Raw genomic sequence first — 18,821 nt, forward strand, 5'->3', positions numbered from 1 at the left:
ATTTTAGAACTTATTGGTCTAATCAAGGATTCTACTTCTTCCTGGTTTAGTGTTGTGAGGGTATACATGTCCAGGAATTTTTCCATTTCTTCTAGATTTTCTAGTTTATTTGCGTAAAAGTGTTCGTAGTGTTCTCTGATGGTAGTTTGTATTTCTGTGGGGTCAGTGGTGATATCCCTTAATCATTTTTATTGTGTCTATTTGATTCTTCTCTCTTTTCTCCTTTATTAGTCTACCTAGCAGTCTATTTTCTTAAGTTTTTATAAAAACCAGCTTCTGGGTTCATTGATTTTTTTTTAAAAAAAGATTTTTTGTGTCTCTATCTCTTTCAGTTCTGCTCTGATCTTAGTTATTTCTTGTCTTATGCTAGCTTTTGGATTTCTTTGCTCTTGCTTCTCTAGTACATTTAGTTGTGATATTAGGGTGTTGATTTGAGATCTTTCTAGCTTTCTGATGTGGGCATTTAGTGCTATACATTTCCCTCATAATGCTACTATAGCTGCAACCCAGAGATTCTGGTATGTTGGCTCTTTGTTCTCACTGGTTTCATAGAATTTCTTGATATCTGTGTTAATTTCATTATTTACCCAGGAGTCATTCAGGAGCAAGGTTGTTTAATTTCTATGTAGTTGTGTGGTTTTGAGTGAGTTTCTTAATCTTGAGTTCTAATTTGATTGGATTGTGGTCTGTGAGACTGTTATGATTTCAGTACTTTTGTATTTGCTGAGGAGTGCTTTACTTCCAATTATGTGTTTGATTTTAGAGTAAGTGCCATGTGGCATTAGAAGAATGTATGTTCTGTTGTTTTGGGGTGGAGAGTTCTGTAGATATCTATCAGGTCCCCTTGATCCAGAGCTTAGTTCAAGTCTGAATATCCTTGTTAATTTTCTGTCTTGTTGATCTACCTAATATTGGGAGTGGAGTGTTAAATTTTCCCACTATTAACTATGTGGGAGTCTAAGTCTCTTTGTAGGTCTCTAAGAACTCATTTTATGAATCTAGGTGCTCCTGCATTGGTTGCGTATATATTTAGGATAGCTCATCATGTTGACTTGTTCCCTTTATCATTATGTAATGCCCTTCTTTGTCTTTTTTGATCTTTGTTGGTTTAAAAGTCTGTTTTGTCAGAAACTAGGATTGCAACCCTTGCTTTTTTTTTTTCTTTCCATTTGCTTGGTAAATTTTCCTCTATCCCTTTATTTTGAGCCTATGTGTGTCTTTGCATGTGAGATGGGTCTCTTGAATACAGTACAATGATGGAACTTGACTCTCTGTCTAACTTGCCAGTCTGTGTTTTTTTATTGGGGCATTTAGTCCATTTACATTAAAAGTTAATATCGTTATGTGTGAATTTGATCTTGTCATCATGATGCTAGCTGGTTGGTTATTTTGCCCGTTAGTTAATGCAGTTTCTTCATAGTGTGCTTTGTCTTTGTATTTCAGGGTGTTTTTGCAGTGGCTAGTACCAGTTTTTCCTTTCCATATTTAGTGCTTCCTTCAGGAGCTCTTGGAAGGCAGGCCTGGTCGTGGCAAATTCCCTCAGCATTTGCTTGTCTGTAAAGGATTTTATTTGTCCTTCTCTTCTCTTATGAAGCTTAGTTTGGCCGGATATGACATTCTGGTTTGAAAAATCTTGTCTTTAAGAATGTTGAATATTGGCCCCCACTCTCTTTTGGCTTGCAGGGTTTCTACAGAGAGATCTGCTATTAGTCTGATGGGCTTCCCTTTGTAGGTGACCTGGTCTTTCTTTCCTTCCTGTTGCTCTTTATATTTTTTCCTTCATTTTGACCTTGGAAGATCTCATGATTATGTGTCTTGGGGTTGATTGTCTTGTGGAGTATCTTAGTGGAGTTCTCTGTATTTTCTGAATTTGAATGTTGGTCTGTCTTGCGAGGTTGGGGAAGTTCTCCTGGATGATATCCTGAAGTGTGTTTTCCAACTTGGTTCCACTCTCTCTGTCTCTTTCAAGTACTTCAATCAGTCATAGGTTTGGTCTTTTTACATAGTCCCATAGTCTCAGAGGTTTTGTTTGTTTCTTTTCATTCTTTTTTCTCTGCCTGTCTTATTTCAGCAAGATAGTCTTCAAGCTCTGATACTCTTTCTTCTGTTGGATGGATTTGGTTATTGATACTTGTTTATGCTTCATGAAGTTCTCGTGCTGTGTTTTTCAGCACCATCAGGTTAGTTATGTTCCTCTCTCAAATGGATAGTTAGCAGCTCCTGTAACCTTTTATTTTGGTTCTTAGTGTCTTTTCATTGGGTTAGAACATGCTTCTTTACCTCAGTGAAGTTTGTTATTACCCGCCTTCTGAAGCCTACTTCTAGAAATTTGTGCATCTCATCCCCCATCCAGTTCTGTGCCCTTCCTGGAGAGGTGTTGCAATCATTTGGAGAAGAGACACTCTGGCCTTTTGGGTTTTGAGCATTCTTTCATTGATTCTTTCTCATCTTCATGAGTTTGTCTAGTTTCGATTTTTGGGACTGCTCACCCTTGGATGAAGTTTTTGTGGGGACTCTTTGTTGATGCTGTTGTTGTTGTTTCTGTTTGTTTTTTTTCCCAATAGCCAGGTCCCTCTTCTGTGGGGCTGCTGCGGTTTGCTGGGAGTTCACTTCAGGCCCTGTTAATCTGGGTCGCTCCTACACCTGGAGATGTCACCTGAGGAGGCTGGAGAATGGCAGAGATGGGTGCCTGTTCCTTTCTCTGAGATCTCTGTCCTCGAGGGGCACCGACCACTTCCCTTGGCTGGGAGTAGGGGCTCCCCTGCCCTGTGTGGCTCTCAGGTGGGCCAATGCACCACCTTGCTCTTCCCTCCTCCCTGTGGGTTACCCCTACTGCCTAGTCAGTCCTGATGTCAGAACCTGAATACCTTGGTTATCAGTGCAGGATTCTCATGCTCTTTTGGTTCGGAGCCTCCAATCGCCACTGCTTCTAGTTGGCCATCTTGGCCCCCTGTTTTTGTATTTCTTACCCTGGAGAAAACAAGATAATTTTTATGTATTCATGAACCATAAATATTGTATGCATTTTACTGTTGTGAACAGTATGTAATAGTAATCTGGGTTTTTTGGGCTAATCTAGGTGGGGGAAATGTTTAAAATGTGGTTCATTTGAGGTTCTTTATCTTAATCAGCCTATTTGAAATCTTACTTTTGGACTTCCGTGTTTACTCTAGCAGGAAATTTCCAAGTCTGGGATGCTGGGCTCTGATGTAGATAGGGAAATGGAAAATGCTATAAAAGAGCTAAGAAGGAGAGAGGAAGAGAGAAGTAAAAAGGATAATGGGAGCTGGAGTAGGTCTCATTTTGATGTTTATTGTGTATTCCTTTTTCTGAGAAGGTGTATGCACGTGAGGGAACATGTGGGCTAGTGTAGCTATAAGGTTGCTGCGTAAAATTCAGGCTAGAAAGGACAAAAAACATGGCATTTTTTACAGTGAATATCCCATTATTTTCATATGCCTACCTGACTTTGAAATCTGTGCCAATATTTTTTCTTTCAGAGAATAATTCTCTAATTCAAGTTTAAAGTGAGGTAATTTGTTTTCAGAAGACCTCTTTAACAAAAAAATTTTTAAGCTGGAGAGGAGTGATGAACTCATTTTCTAATTCTTTTTTTAGATGGTTTCCATGTGTCACATGCCGTCATATGAGATTAGATTTGTATCATCAAGATAGGATTGTAAACATAACGCTTTAATCTTTATGCTTGTAAAATAGGAGCCTTTAATATAACTGGTTATTACATTGCTAGAAATACCCTGGGATCAAGTCACAGTTCCTGAAAATCATGCAGCACTTTGAGTTGTTGGTTCAGAAGCTCCAAATCAACTTATAACAAAAATAATATATATATTTTTGAGACAAGGTCTTGCTCTGTCACCCAGGCTCAAGTACAGTGATGGTATCATGGCTCACTGCAGTCTCGACCTCCTAAGCTCAAGTAGTTCTCCCACTTCAGCCCTCTAGTAGCTGGGACTACAGGTATACCCTACTATACCCGGCTACTTTTGTTGTATTTGTAGAGGGGATTTTGCCATATTGCCTGCAGTGGTCTTGAACTCCTGGGCTCAAGCGATCCTTCCGCCTTGGCCTCTCACAATGCTGGGATTATAGGCATAAGTCACCATGCCCAGCCTTAAATTCTTAAAATTTGAGAAAGAACATAAATTTGGTTATCTGCAACTTGTGCATGATCATTTCCCCCCATCCATCTCCCTAGCCTCATCTGGTGTCTCCTTGCTGTGTTTATCAGCCACACTAACCTTTAGTTAGTCATTCAAAGCCGCTTTGAAATGACTGAACTCCATTCTACTGAAGGACCCTGGTAAATGTTCTTTCTTTGCCTGGACTGCCTTCTAGTCTTTTTAAAATCTGATTCAACGTTGTAGGTCTCAGCATAAATATTATTTCTTCAGGCATACTTTTCCGAATCCTTGTTGTAGACAAGTTCTCCCTTTCTTGTACTTTTCCATTGCAGAACTATCAATTTGTAAGTAAATAATTTGGGGAGTAAGAGATGGGCCTGTTTTGTTTGCAACTGTATCCCCTAGTAAGTAGTTGTATTTCAATAAACATGTATTGAATTAATGAATACACATGTGATATTTGTATCCCTTGTTTTTTTGTGATTAAATATTTACCTTATTTTTTCATTGAAGTAAAATATTAATTTTTTTTCTTTGAAGAGTTTGGCTGAATTGGAAGTGTTATGTACTCATCTCTACATAGGGACTGATCTTACACAAAGAATAGAGGCTGAGAAAGCACTCTTGGAACTTATTGACAGCCCAGAATGTCTCAGCAAGTGTCAACTTTTATTAGAACGAGGAACAGTAAGTATTTGGTAACAATGATTAACCATGAAAGATCAGTAGATGTGTGTCATTGTTAATGAACGCCTGTGTTAGCAGTGGTAACTGATAGATACTGCCACATGGTTTTTTTGTTTTTGTGAAACGGTAGTTTCACTGTTAAAGGGATTAATCAGGAAAAGAATTGGAAAACCTGGAAAGCAAACTTAGGGAGGAGCCAGGAAATGAAGTAGGAATGAATTGAGATAGTTTCTTGATTACTGTTGGTCTCTTTTTATGTCTCATATTAGTGGGCAAAAATTACATTTTAGGAAGTTGAGTAACAACTTTAAAAAATCTAGATAGGGGAGGCAGATTGTAATTACCTCAGAAACATGAAAGGATGATTCGAAAGCATGCTGATTACCTCTTGCCTGCCTCCCATCTAGATATTCGTAGTCCAGACATTCATATTCATTAAGTAAAATATTTAAATGTCAAACCAGGCGCTGTACTGCTTACTTGATTTATGCTTACATGAATTAAAGTAGCTTTGTTTAGTTGGAGAGGCAGATATATAAATAGCTATGAAACGATTGCAGTAAGAGACTGTGTGGTCTAGAGCAGAGTTGGCAAACTTTTTCTGTGAAGGGTCAGATAGCAAATATTGTAGACTTTGTGGGCCAGAAGACAAAATGGAAGATATTTTGTAAGAACACCTATAGAAAGAGAAAAAACAAATTTCTACAAAGTTTTATTGATGAGATTCAAAATATAATAATCTGATACAGATTTTTTAATAATACAGGTCTGTTACTGAAGAGAATAGAACTGTTTTTTTGGGAGATAACATTTTGCTATTAATATTTGGAGTTTAGAGTTGTTTTCTGTCATCAACATTGATTGCAAATGTTCATATGTTAATGCTGATCTATAATGAGATTTTACATATTTTATATTTGAAAATATCTTTTCACATAGATAGGCACTGCCAAATACTAATATCAGTCTGTGAGCATATGATTATAATTAAGCACATTCATCGTTTAGAAGGCATTTAAAAAATTCTGTTAAATCATGATATTTGCCTTTTAGCATGTCATTATACTGCAGATTGACCACTTCCAATTGAAGATTAGGTGGGAGCTCTTAATTGCACAGTTAAATGGATTTTATAATATGGAAATTGCCTTTACACTTGCATCACGATCTGAAGCTGGAGCTGTAGTTGAAGTTCAGAAAATATATCTCTGAATAGAGATCTCACTACTTGTTTTAACTTTTGACAATGTGGGAAGTATATAAAGCTACGTGACATTACTTGCAATTCAAATGACGTTATCAAAATGGCTTTACTGCAGTATAAGTTCTGCATATAGGTTCTAAGCACTTTTTAGGCAATTTTGTAATTTTAAGTTGAATTTATTAAGGAACGTTACCAATTTTGCAGCAAAAAGTAAGTTCCAAAGCCATTTAGTGTTGAACAATAGTGACTTGGTTGTCTCATTCAGAAAATTTAGCCTTATTCCTAAGCTAAAAAAATAGCAGTAAAACTTTATCACTGATAAGCTATTAAACTATTGTGTGATGAGACAAGAGAGGATATTATTTCCAATACAGAATATTCAGATACTGCTTCTGTATCTTATAGAAATGAACAGAACTAAAGTTCACAAAAGTGAATGAAGTCCACTGTTAACACTACTGATTCATTAACTTAAAATAGATTCATGGCCGGGCGCGGTGGCTCAAGTCTGTAATCCCAGCACTTTGGGAGGCTGAGACGGGTGGATCACGAGGTCAGGAGATCGAGACCATCCTGGCTAACCTGGTGAAACCCTGTCTCTACTAAAAAATACAAAATACTAGCCGAGCGAGGTGGCGGGCACCTGTAGTCCCAGCTACTTGGGAGGCTGAGGCAGGAGAATGGCGTAAACCCGGGAGGCGGAGCTTGCAGTGAGCTGAGATCCGGCCACTGCACTCCAGCCCGGGCGACAGAGCGAGACTCCGTCTCAAAAAAAAAAAAATAGATTCATGTATTTACCACACAGTATCTGCTGGTGAACAATATGGTGAATAACCATAGGCTTTAAACATGTTACATTTTTCACAAGCTTTGTAAATTTATTCAGCTAAGCCCTTTTCTGCTCCATATGTTTTTACCACTAGTGTGACATATCATAGCAGATTCTACTTCAGTTTATATTGAATTAATGTGTCCTCAACTTCTTTGAAAATATTCTGGCCTGTAGTTCTCCCACAGCTTTCGTAGAGGCCAATTCTTTAGTTGCTTCACACTCAGCATTGACTTCTAGAATAAACAGATAGTAAGTATTGGTAATTAAGAGTATGAGCGTTATGAGAAACATCTGTCCACTCATCAAGACTTAAGGAGAACCTTTCCAAATCATTTGTCTTGTTTTCAAATTGACTTTTGATGTTGTTCCAATGCCTTCAACTCTTTGAGAATTTGTTCCCACCAGAAAATAGTAATCTTATTTTCTCTGCACACATAACTTTGGCCGCTATAATAAAATAATGATGATTTAATTAACTCATCATTGGTTAATGGCTGTGTGATTGGCTAACAGATGAGCCACTTGGAAACTTTGGTTGCAGTCTCATTTTTTATATTTGTAAAGACAGTCTACTATGATGAGATAATCAAATTTTCTATTTTTTTCTGACTTTTGATTTCCTGAGTTGGGAATATTGTGATGGGAATATTGGGGATATTACTTGGTCTGATATTGTCAGTGTGTATTATATTCTTTTAGGACAACCATAGTACCATTGCATAAAAAGCACATTGTTTTGCCATGTAATCAATAAAAGAATAGTCCACACTCCTTTGTGCCTTAAAAATTAGATATTTGAAGTCCACTTTTATCTTTTCTTATTTTGATATGATAGACATGTGCTGGTAATAATAAAAGGTATGTGTCATGTCATGACAACACCCATGGCTCTCTAGGCACTGTAGAGTTGTGCCTACTTCACTGTGGTTTATGATACTCTGAGCAGCAGTAGGAAGCACTGAGCGCCACATGTGGTCTCTGTCTTAACTATTCAATTCTGCCATCGTGGCGTGAAAGCAGCCATAGGCAGTGTGTAAATGAATGAGCGTGGCTGTGTTTTAATAAACTTTATGGACACCAAAATATGGATTTCACATGTTTTTCTGTCACAAAATATTGTTATTGTTTGATTTTTTTGAGCAATTGAAAAGCTGTTTAAAATTGTAAAAAACATTCTTAGATCACAACCTATGTAAAAACAGGCAGGATTTGGTCAAGGGCCATAGTTTGCCAGCCTCTGGTCTAGAGAAAAAAAGAGGGAGTATCTTTGCAAGAATTTCTAGGAGGTGGAGTGAATACATGAACCAAATTTTAAAGAGTGAGCATGCATTTAGAGAGTTTGAGTATAGTATTAAGATAATTGGGGGCCAGAGAGGATATAGTCAGACATGGGTTTCAAGGAACACGGAGGTCAGGGTGGGGAAGATATGGAAAGGAACCTGAAGGCTATCATGGTCAGAGCAAAGTCAAGAATGGAATCAGATGAATTTGAAGAGATAATCAGAGACCAGATGATGTAGGGCTGTAGACCATGGTAAGAGTACTGTATTTTATTTGAACTTACTGAGGAATTTATTTCTCCTGTTTGCTTATTGTTATTCAAGATGACTGTCTATACCTCCCTCAACTAATGATTTCTTATGAGAGATTGTGTGCCTGTGTATGTGTATCCTTTTCTGTATATATGTATCTCAAATTGATGTATTTTATCTATTGTAAATTTGCCTGTTTGGAAAACCAGAAGAATTTCTGTTATTGCTCAGAAGAACATTTCTATCACAATGCTTTATTTTAATTTCATTTATGGTAGTAATAAATAAAATTATTCTTTACAGACATCCTATGCTCAGCTCCTTGCAGCAACATGTCTTTCAAAACTTGTCAGCCGTGTCAGTCCTTTACCTGTTGAGCAGAGGATGGACATCAGTAAGTGGCTTATTATGCTTCTTCACTAACTGTACTTTAAAAAAACTTCTTCTTTTAAATATACTAAACTGTTACTAGGATTGCAAATTTTTTGAGTCTGTCATTTTTTAAAACATGAGTATCAAGTCTCATTTACTAATCTATTGATGAACAATGTTGTGTTACATAAAGCAATCTCTAATCAAAAAACCTTTTTTTTTTTTTTGAGACAGTCTCGCTCTGTCGCCAGGCTGGAGTGCAGTGGCGTGATCTCAGCTCACTGCAAGCTCCGCCTCCTGGGTTCAAGCAATTCTCCTGCCTCAGCCTCCCAAGTAGCTGGGACTACAGGTGTGCGATACCATGCCCAGCTAATTTTTGTATTTTTAGTAGAGACAGGGTTTCACCATGTTGACCAGGATGGTCTTGATCTCTTGACCTCGTGATCCACCCGCCTTGGCCTCCCAAAGTGCTAGGATTACAGGTGTGAGCCACCGCGCCCGGCGAAAAAAGCATTTATTTAATAGTAAACAATAACTAGCATTTTGTGTACTATTTGTTAAGATTTGTGCTATCTCATTTTATCCACCAAATAAGATTTTTGAGTTATCCTCATTTCACAAATGAGGAAATTAGATTTGCAGACAGGCTCTGTCATGTGCCCAAGATCACACAAGTAGAAAGTAGTAGAGTTATGATTCAAAACTCCTCTACCTGTTTAGAGTCCAGGCTCTTAGTCATTATCTTAACTTGATATGCAACTGAATGACAGGACAGAATTCAGCTCTCTAGTATTTTTCAGGATGCTGTATCAAAATCATTTGGGGTATATGTAAAATAAAAGCAGGTTCTTATTAGGAAGATAATTTATGTATGGATAAACAGTGCTTGGAATTTTACTTGAAAAAATGATTCAATAAAGTAGCAGTACGTTTTTCAGAGTTAATGTATTTTAAGTTTTTGTGTGTATGTAAGTAGTTTGCATTTCATATGGACAAAATTGTAATAATTGAGGTATGGGGTGTTTTTGGTCATCTTTGTTCATATTAGAAATAGATTCTTGACTCATTTCTGTTGTTCAGCCTCAAGGTTAACATAATTTATATTTATCAGAAAAGTTAAAATGTGTGTGATGGATCTTTAGGTTTAAATTTGAATGGTCGAAGTCTCAGAATGATACATTGTTTTCCTCTATAGTGACTGTTATTTCTGTAAGCACTCTGAGTCTTAGGTACTACAGAAAGCCTTGAGAAGGATTTATCTACTGTTGAACTTTACTTAAGAAAGCAAAGGAAAGGAGTTTACAGTTTTAAAAATAAGGGTTCAAATAATATAAAGCTAAGTCATAAAACTTGTGATTTTGTTTATTATACTTTTCCACACACACCTTTTAAATATATTTAATTTTTTTAGAGCAGTTTTGGGTTCACAGCGAAATTGAGCACAAAGTACAGATAATTTCCATATACCCCCTGCTGCCACACATGCACAGCTTCCCAACTATTAACATACTGCACCATAGTAGTACATTTGTTACAATTGATGGACCTACATCCACACATCCTCATTAACCGAAGTCGATAATTTACATTAGGGTTCACTCTTGATGTTGTATTTCTGTGGATTTTGACAAATGTATTAATACAATGACATGTATCCACCAATATAGTATTATACAGAATAGTTTTAGTGCACTAAAAATTTGCTGTGTTCTCTGCCTATTCATCCCATCCTCCCCCAACCCTGATCTTTTTACCGTCTCCATAGCTTTGCCTTTTCCAGAATATGATATAGTTGGAATCCTACAGCCTGAGGTATCAGTCATACATGTAGGCTTTTCAGATTGGCTGCTTTCACTTAGTAATATGCATTTAAGGTTCCTCCATGTTTTTTTCATGGCTTGATATCTCATTTCTTTTTAGCACTGAATAATTCTTCGTTGTCTGGGTGTACCGCAGTTTACCCATTCACTTACTGAAGAGCATCTTGGCTGCTTCCAAGTTTTGATAATTATGAATAAAGCTGCTATAAACATATATATGTGGGTTTTTATGTGCCCAAACATTTTCAGCTCCTTTGGATAAATACCTTAGAGCACAACTGCTGGATTGTATGTTAAGAGTATGTTCAGTTTTATAAGAAACCACCACACTGTCTTCCAATGTGGCTGTACCATTTTGCATTCCCACCAGCCATGAGTGAGAGTTCCTGTTGCACCACATCCTTGCCAGCAGGTGACATTTTCTGCATTTTGGCTATTTTGGTAGATGTGTAGTAGTATCCCCTTGTTTTAATGTGTGTTTCCCTGAGAACATATGATATACAGCACCTTTTTATGTGCTTATTTGACATCTGTACAGTTGACCCTTGAACAGTGCAGATATTAGGGGCTTTGACCCCCTGTGCAGTCTAAAATTCACTTACAACTTTTGACTCCCTCAAAACTTAACCACTCATAGTCTACTGTTGACTGGAAGCTTTACCAGTAACATAAAAACAGGCTGACCAATCCATATTTTGTATGTTATATGTGTTATATACTATATTCTTTGAATAAAGTAAGCTAGAGAAAAGAATATTATTTGAAAAATTATAAGAAAGTTAAAATGTATTTACTATTCATTAAGTGGAAGTGGATCATCATGGGCTGGGAAAGAGAAAGATGAGCGATTGGTCTTACGGTCTTGGGGTGGCAGAACTAGAGGAGGCAGGAAAGGCAGGAGTACTGGGTATAACTTTATGGAAATGCATTGTAATTTCTGTCTGACTCTTTTGCTTTTTCATTTCTTTAAAAATGTTTCTATAAAGTACCAGTCGTTCTATGTTCACTTTAAATTCAGTGCCTGTATCATAGAAAGGTCCATGTCATAAAAGAAGTTGGAATAATGGAAACGTTTCTGCCAGGTTGTCTAATGTTAATTTTTTTTTTCCTGGCACTGCTGTTTCTACTACATCTTCTACCTAATCATGTGGCACTGGTTCAGATGCACTCATCTCCATGAACTCATCTTCTGTAAATTCTGGTGTTTCTTTTGTTAGATTCCCTAGTAGGTATAGGTTTCTCCCTTGTGTAAAACTTAGCAATTTGTAGGAAACTTTGATCTTTTCTTTCAAATGAGGGATGTCTGACAGGCTTAGACCTTTTGTCCCCTTTACTTAGAGTTGAAGTTAGTAAATCCTTAATGGCTTTTTAGTAGCAGACTTCCAAAAGATTCTGGATTTTTAGCATACTTTTAATTACAGGTTTTCAGCTGACTTTAGCTATAGTATACAGTAGGTTAAGACTCATGTCTATGACTTTTACTCGAAGAACAGCAGTAAAGTACAGAAGTCTTCTATATTTAGCCAAGATTTATTTCAGTAGAAGATAATCTTCTCTGACTACTCTTTGAGATTGGAATAAACCTTTAAAGATAAATCTCAAAATTCTCATTTTATGGTAATATCGTCCATTTCAGTTCCCTAGGTTTGGCATAGGAGATAGTGACTGTACTGGTGTGTGACTCTTTTCCTGGAGATTTCTTCCTGAAAAATGTAAGAGCTGTTGGTAAGAGCAGACTTGCAGTGGTGATAGTTGATCTCTGGTCTACAAAGATTTTGTAACTCCTTGGAAAGCCTCTTATAATCATTCTTGACCTCTTTGTAGCTAAAAATTTAGAGTAGTTGAAATCTGTAGGAATGCACTTCTGGGGGCCAAAAATGTGACTGACTTGGGAACAATTCTTAAACTGATTAGCTGTAATATAGTTTTGTGAATTTATTGCACTGATCCTGCACCTTGTGGTATATTTGTCCCTATTACATAAGTGTTGTTTTATCTTCTTTAATATTGCTTGTAAACAGTAGTGCCCATTGAAACATATTTGATTTTTTAAAAATGGTTCATATGAAAACTACCTATTAGCTTTATTAGATCTTGAATTTCTCCAAGATCCGTATCTTGAAACCTTCACTCTCCACCTTTTTTTTTTTTTTTTTGCCATATCCAGTCTCTCTCATGATTTCCTCTATTGGCTCTGTTGTAAATCCTGTGACGTCATGTACAACATCTGGACAGAGCTTCCTCCAGCAGGAATTTATTGTTTCAGGCTTGATGGCTTTCATGGCTTTTTCTGTAACAACAGTGGCATCCTCAGTGGTAAAATCCTTCCAGACTTTCATGAATGTTCTCTCTGTGGGAGTTCTCTTCCATAGTGTTGACAGTCCTTTTTATACAGTACCGTGTGTCATGAGCTTTGAATAAAGGTCCTTATGACCCCCTAATTTAGAGGCTAAATTAGAGATGTGTTTGGGAGCACATAGACCACTTTAATGTCCTCATTGAACTCATGGGGTTCTGAGTGGCCAGGGACATTGTCCAATATGAAAAGAACTTTAAAACGTATTTCCTTACCGGCAAGGTATTTAGTAACTTCAGGGACAAAGCATCTATGCCTGGCTAATTTTTTGTGTATTTTTTGTAGAGATGGGGTTTCACCATGTTGCTCAGGCTGGTCTCGAACTGCTGAGCTCAAGCAATCTACCTGCCTCAACCTCCCAAAGTACTGGGATCATAGGTGTGAGCCACTATGCCCGGCTACATCCGAGTTTTTAAAAAATGTCGTAAGTCTCCAAAAAATTTTCCGATATATTTATTGAAAAAAATCCATGTGTAAGTGGTTCTGTACAGTTCAAACTCATGTTGTTCAAGAGTGAACTGTTACCTTCTTTGGAGAGGTGTCTGTTAAGGTCATCGGCCCATTTTTTTCAGGTTGTATTCTTATTTTTGAGTTTTAAGAGTTCTTTGTGTAGTTTGGAAAATGGTTCCTTTGGTATGTCTTGTGAAAATATTTTCTCCTGATCTGTGGCTTTTTATTCTCTTGACAGTGTCTTTTGCAGAGCAGAAATTTTTCATTTTCATCACAAAGTTTACCTTATTCATTCTTTCTTTCGTGGATCATGCCTTTGGTGTTGCATCTAAAAAGTCATCACTGAACCAAGGTCACTTAGATTTTCTCTTATTTTATCTTCTAGGAGTTTTATAGCTTTATGTTTTACACTCAGGTCTGTGAACCATTTTAATTTTTGTGAAGGGCATATAATCTGTGTCAAGATTCCATTTTTCCGTGTGAATGTCCAGTTGTTCCAGCACTATTTGCTGAAAAGACTTTTTTCATATTTAAAAGACTCATAACATACTTTGTTATTCCCTTTGCTCCTTTGTCAGAGATCAATTGACTATATTTATATGGGTCTATTTCTGGGTTTTTTATTCTGTTCTGTTGATTGACATCTTAGTTGGTTTTGTGCTGCTGCCACAGAATACCTGAGACTGGGTAATTTATCAAGAAAGAAATGTATTTCTTTCTCTTTTTTTTTTTTTTTTTGAGACGGAGTCTCACTGTGTCACCCAGCCTGGAGTGCAATGGTGCTATCTTGGCTCACTGCAAGCTCTGCCTCCCATGTTCAAGCGATTCTCCTGCCTCAGTCTCCAAAGTAGCTGGGACTACAGGTGTGTGCCACCACGCCTGGCCAATTTTTTTGTATTTTTAGTAGAGATGGGGTTTCACCATGAGTTAGCCAGGATGGTCTTGATCTCCTGACCTCGTGATCCACCCGTCTCGGCCTCCCAAAGTGCTGGGATTACAGGTGTGAGCCACTGCGCCTGGCTGAAAGAAATGTATTTCTTACAGTTCTGGAGGATGGAAAGTTCAAGATGAAGGGGCTGACATCTGGTGAGGGCCATCTTGGTGCATTATCCCATGGTGGGAGGGCAAAAAGAAGGCAAAAGAGAGTGATAAAAGGGGGCTGAAATCCTTTTTAAAGGAACCTACTACTGAAATGACATTAAACCATTCATATGGGCAAAGCACTCTTGGTGTAATCATCTCTTAAAGATCCTGCCTCTTAAGATGTTACAGTGGTAATTAAGTTGCAGCATGGGTATGGGAGGGGACAGACATTCAAACTGTAGCCGTTGATATGTCATTTCTTTCCCCGATACCACACTCTCTTGATTACCGTAGCTTTATGGTATGCCTTGAAGTGGGGTAGTGTCAGTCTTCCAACTTTTTTCTTCTTCAGTATTGTGTTGGCTATTTTGGGTCTTTTGCCTCTCAATATAATCTTTAGAATCAGTTCATTGATACATACAAAATACAGGGATTTTGATTGGGATTGCATTGAATCTTTGGATCAAGTTGGAAAGTACTGATATCTTGACAGTATTGAGTTTCCTGTCTGTGAACACGTACTATGTATTCATTTATTTAGATCTTCTTTGGTTTGTTTTATTATAGTTTTGTAATTTTCCTCATATGGGTCTTGTACATATTTAGTTAGATTTAAACCTAAGTATTAATATTTCATTTTCGAGGGTATAATGTAAATTATTCTGTGTTTTATTTCAAGTTCCACTTGGTGGTAAAGCAGAGTAATTGACTTTGGTAAACATTAACCTGTGTTCTGTAACCTTGCTGTAATCGTTTATTAGTTCATAATTTGTCAGTTCTTTCAGATTTTCTACATAGATTATCATGCCATCTGTGAGCACAGACACTTTTATTTCTTCTTTCCTAATCTATATGCATTCTATTTCTTCTTCTTACCTTATTGTGTTAGCTAGGACTGACAGTATTATGTTGCAAAGCAGTGGTGAGAGGGGACATCTTGCCTTTTTCCCAATCTTAGTGAGAAAGCTTCAGGTTTCTCACCATTAAATATGATTTTACTGTAGGTTTTTTGTAGATGTACTTTATCAGATTGAGAAAGTTATCCTCTATTCCTAGTTTGCTGAGAGTTTTTTTACCATCAATGCATGTTGAATTTTGTCAAATACTTTTTCTGCATCTATTTATGTTATCATGTGATTTTTCTTTAGCTTTTTTTTTTTTTTTTTGGTGGTATCTTTTGGTTCCATGTTCTCTCTCTCTCCTTGTTTTCTTTTGCTGCCCTCTCTTTCTCTCACACTCTCTCTCCAAATAGTTCATAAGCTAACTCTCTACACATAGATTATAGCTTATACTTCTCACTGTTCTTAGAATTTAGGGTTGTTTCCATTAAGGGATTTTTAGTTAAATTTTGAGGTGTGTATCGTCTCTCTCCTTTCCTAAATGACATACTGGCTTTTGGGACCAAGGTAGAAATTGAATGTTTCTCCTTTCTTTTATATTATTTTTATATTTAGATAGCATACTCTAAAAGACTATCTACAAGTTTGGATTTAGAGTTTTGATTATTTTTATGTTTAGATAGCATACTCTGAAAGACTATCTACAAGTTTGGATTTAGAGTTTTGAATTATGAATTATTATTAAAATATATGGTTTGTCCAATATTTGGAAACAGGAAACAAACAAAAAATCGGAATGAACCAGAATAACCTGACTCAGAGTCCCAGTCATCTCACCTTTTTGACCTTCATAATTTTGGCCTATAAGACAGAGTAGTGGTAATACATAATAGCAGTATCTTCACATTGCTATGACAGCCACATCAAGTATTCGATGGGAAGCACTTCACAATTTCTGACATGCTTCATAAACATGAAATATTGTTGTTACTGTAATATAGGCCTTTGACACGCAAAGGACCTCTAGTGTGTAGCTTTCCAATTTTCTCCTGACTTTTGTCTGGGGTTTTCCCCAGCTGTTTGTTGTGGTTGTTGTTCTCCCATGTATCTTCCTGAACATTTCCATTTCTTCTTAGTATGGCTTTTCTCTATTGTGCCAGTGAGGAGAAGATTGCTGATGTTTTAAATGATTGTAATTATTGGTGCTTACTGAATTGGAACAATCTTATAGTTTGTATAAAAAGCATAACATGAGAATATTTTGTCTAAAACATTCAGCTAAAGTAACAGAAACATATTCTAGTGAATTTTTTTTTCTGCTTTAGATAATGAATTTATTGGCCCCAGTACCTTTGTTTGGGCAGTCTGGGAGCATGTCCTTGTTGGTATCTAGCTGTCAATGTGAAGCTTGGGTTGTCTCCCATTTGTTTGTTTTATTATTATTTTGAGTTTGCCCTCCTCCTAGTGGTTACCACTACCCATATATGGTTTGCCTGTACCCACTCCAAGATGAGCATTTTCAAGATATTAAAAATAAAAGTGTAATTGAAGTAAATACACTGGATTTTCTTTTATATTCAGGAAGCAATGTCATCTTCTTAAGTTTTGTTATTGAAACAAAAGATTACATGCAACAAAGCTTAGAACCATATTACTGTGATTCATAGGAGAAACCTCTCTGAAATCTGTCCTAATGCTAAGGAAATTATGCTTTTTTTCAAAATATATTTTATCTTTTTAATTGTATAACAATATTTTAATATTAATAAAAATTAAGGTTGAAGTATAGTAGTTACAAGAACTTTTTTAAATATCAAGAATCTTACTACAATTATCAAGAATGCTTGTTGAATACATCTTGGATTTTGGAGTTGTTTCCATCAAGGCTGTTTTTAATTAAATATTGAGGTATTTACCTTTTCTTTACTGTTTTCCCAAATGGCATGCCGGCCTTTCAGGCCAAAGTGGAAATGGAGTTTTTTCTCTTTTAAAAATTCTTCTTGTAATTTTCTGAAAGACTTCTTGGTGTATTTGTTACCTGACTTCATTAGTCAACTAGAAAGCTCATAACTGGATTTACTACCCACTTTTAACAGTTGTGGTGTATTACCTTTATTACAAGCTTGACTTTCCTATTCTACTCATGCTTTCTTGAATTAATATATTTATTTTATCATATTGTACTATTTGTGTTTGTTTTTTTTGGGACAGCATCTCAGTCTGTCACCCAGGCTGAAGTGCAGTGGCACCGTCACTCTCAGCATCCCGAGTAGCTCGGACTGTAGGCGCATGTCACAATACCCAGCTAGTGTTTTAAAAATTTTTTGTAGAGACGGGGTTTATTTGTATTTTTAATGCTACCTCAAGAAGACAGTGTATAGTCACTTTTGCTGTCATATGACATGTTCCTAAAAGTGACTGTGCTATGCAGTGCTGCATAGTAAAAAGCACAGGGCTTATGAGAGAAATTAGATTATGAAAATAAAATGTAAAAGTCTTGTCAGTGACATATTTTAAAAAAGGTAGAAATCAAATCAAAGGTTAGTAGAGTTTTACACATGTTAAATGGTTAAGAAAAACATAGTACAATAAATATGACACTCTATCTTGGGAAAGACCTGAAGTTTGTTCATAGAAGTGGGCCTCAGAAGGGTTGCAGCTTGTGAGTTATTGTAAAGTGGTGAAAGAAAGATGATCTGAAATAGTTTGGAAAAATATAGTACCAGATAAGGATGGGTGGGGTTGATGATACATAGTAGATGTTTGAGGTGTATGCATTTTGTTGGTAGCTTAGTTCAATTTGGCCTCTATATTAGTCGGTTCTCACAATGCTATAAAGAAATATCTGAGACTGGGTGATTTATAAAGAAAAGAAGTTTAATTGGCTCATGGTTCTACAGGCTGTACAGGTAGCCTGGCTGGGGAGGCCTCAGGAAACTTCCAATCATGGCAGTAGGTAAAGGGGAAGCTGGCATGTTTTACATGGCTGGAGCAGGAGGAAGAGAGAAGGGGGAGGTGCTACACACTTTTAACAAGAAGATCTAGTGAAAATTACTATCATGAGAACATCAGGATGGTAATCTGCCCCCATAATCCAATCATCTCCCAACAATAGGTCCCTCCTCCAACACTGAGGACATGAGACTTGGGCAGGGACACAAACCCAAACCGTATCAGCCTGGTTTCAGTTTTCTGCATTCTCCTAGCATTTTTTGATAGATAAAATCATGCAGAAACAAAAGTGACGTATACAACAGAAGTATTCTATTCAAGTTTTTCCCTAATATATCAAATGCATTGGAACAAATTTGCTTTTCCAAAACAAGCCTAATAAAATAACTATATAAATAAATATATATCTTGAGTAGAGCTATTAACTTTTTGTCACAGTGTCACAGCATGTCATTGCCACCTCTTTTTCTGTTTTTTTTTCCCCCACACAAATACTGCAACTTTTTTGTTTAAAGTTGACAAAAATGTTTTTTTTTTTTTTTTTTTTTT

General features: G+C 36.7%; 1 protein-coding gene across 1 annotated transcript in view; it reads left to right on the forward strand.

Annotated features, from left to right (window-relative positions):
• The first annotated feature begins 1,432 nt into the window (after positions 1 to 1,432).
• RANBP17 (RAN binding protein 17) overlaps positions 1,433 to 18,821 on the forward strand; it is a 428,836-nt gene continuing 411,447 nt past the window's right edge. Inside the window, exons 1-3 of the mRNA XM_011947772.1 lie at positions 1,433 to 1,444; positions 4,686 to 4,832; positions 8,704 to 8,794. Coding sequence (XP_011803162.1) covers positions 8,785 to 8,794 — 10 coding nt within the window. The 5' untranslated portion in view covers positions 1,433 to 1,444; positions 4,686 to 4,832; positions 8,704 to 8,784. The remainder of the gene's footprint in view (positions 1,445 to 4,685; positions 4,833 to 8,703; positions 8,795 to 18,821) is intronic.

Source organism: Colobus angolensis, unplaced genomic scaffold, assembly GCF_000951035.1.
Source record: "Colobus angolensis palliatus isolate OR3802 unplaced genomic scaffold, Cang.pa_1.0 Scaffold27, whole genome shotgun sequence".
NCBI classification, from domain to species: Eukaryota; Metazoa; Chordata; class Mammalia; order Primates; family Cercopithecidae; genus Colobus; species Colobus angolensis.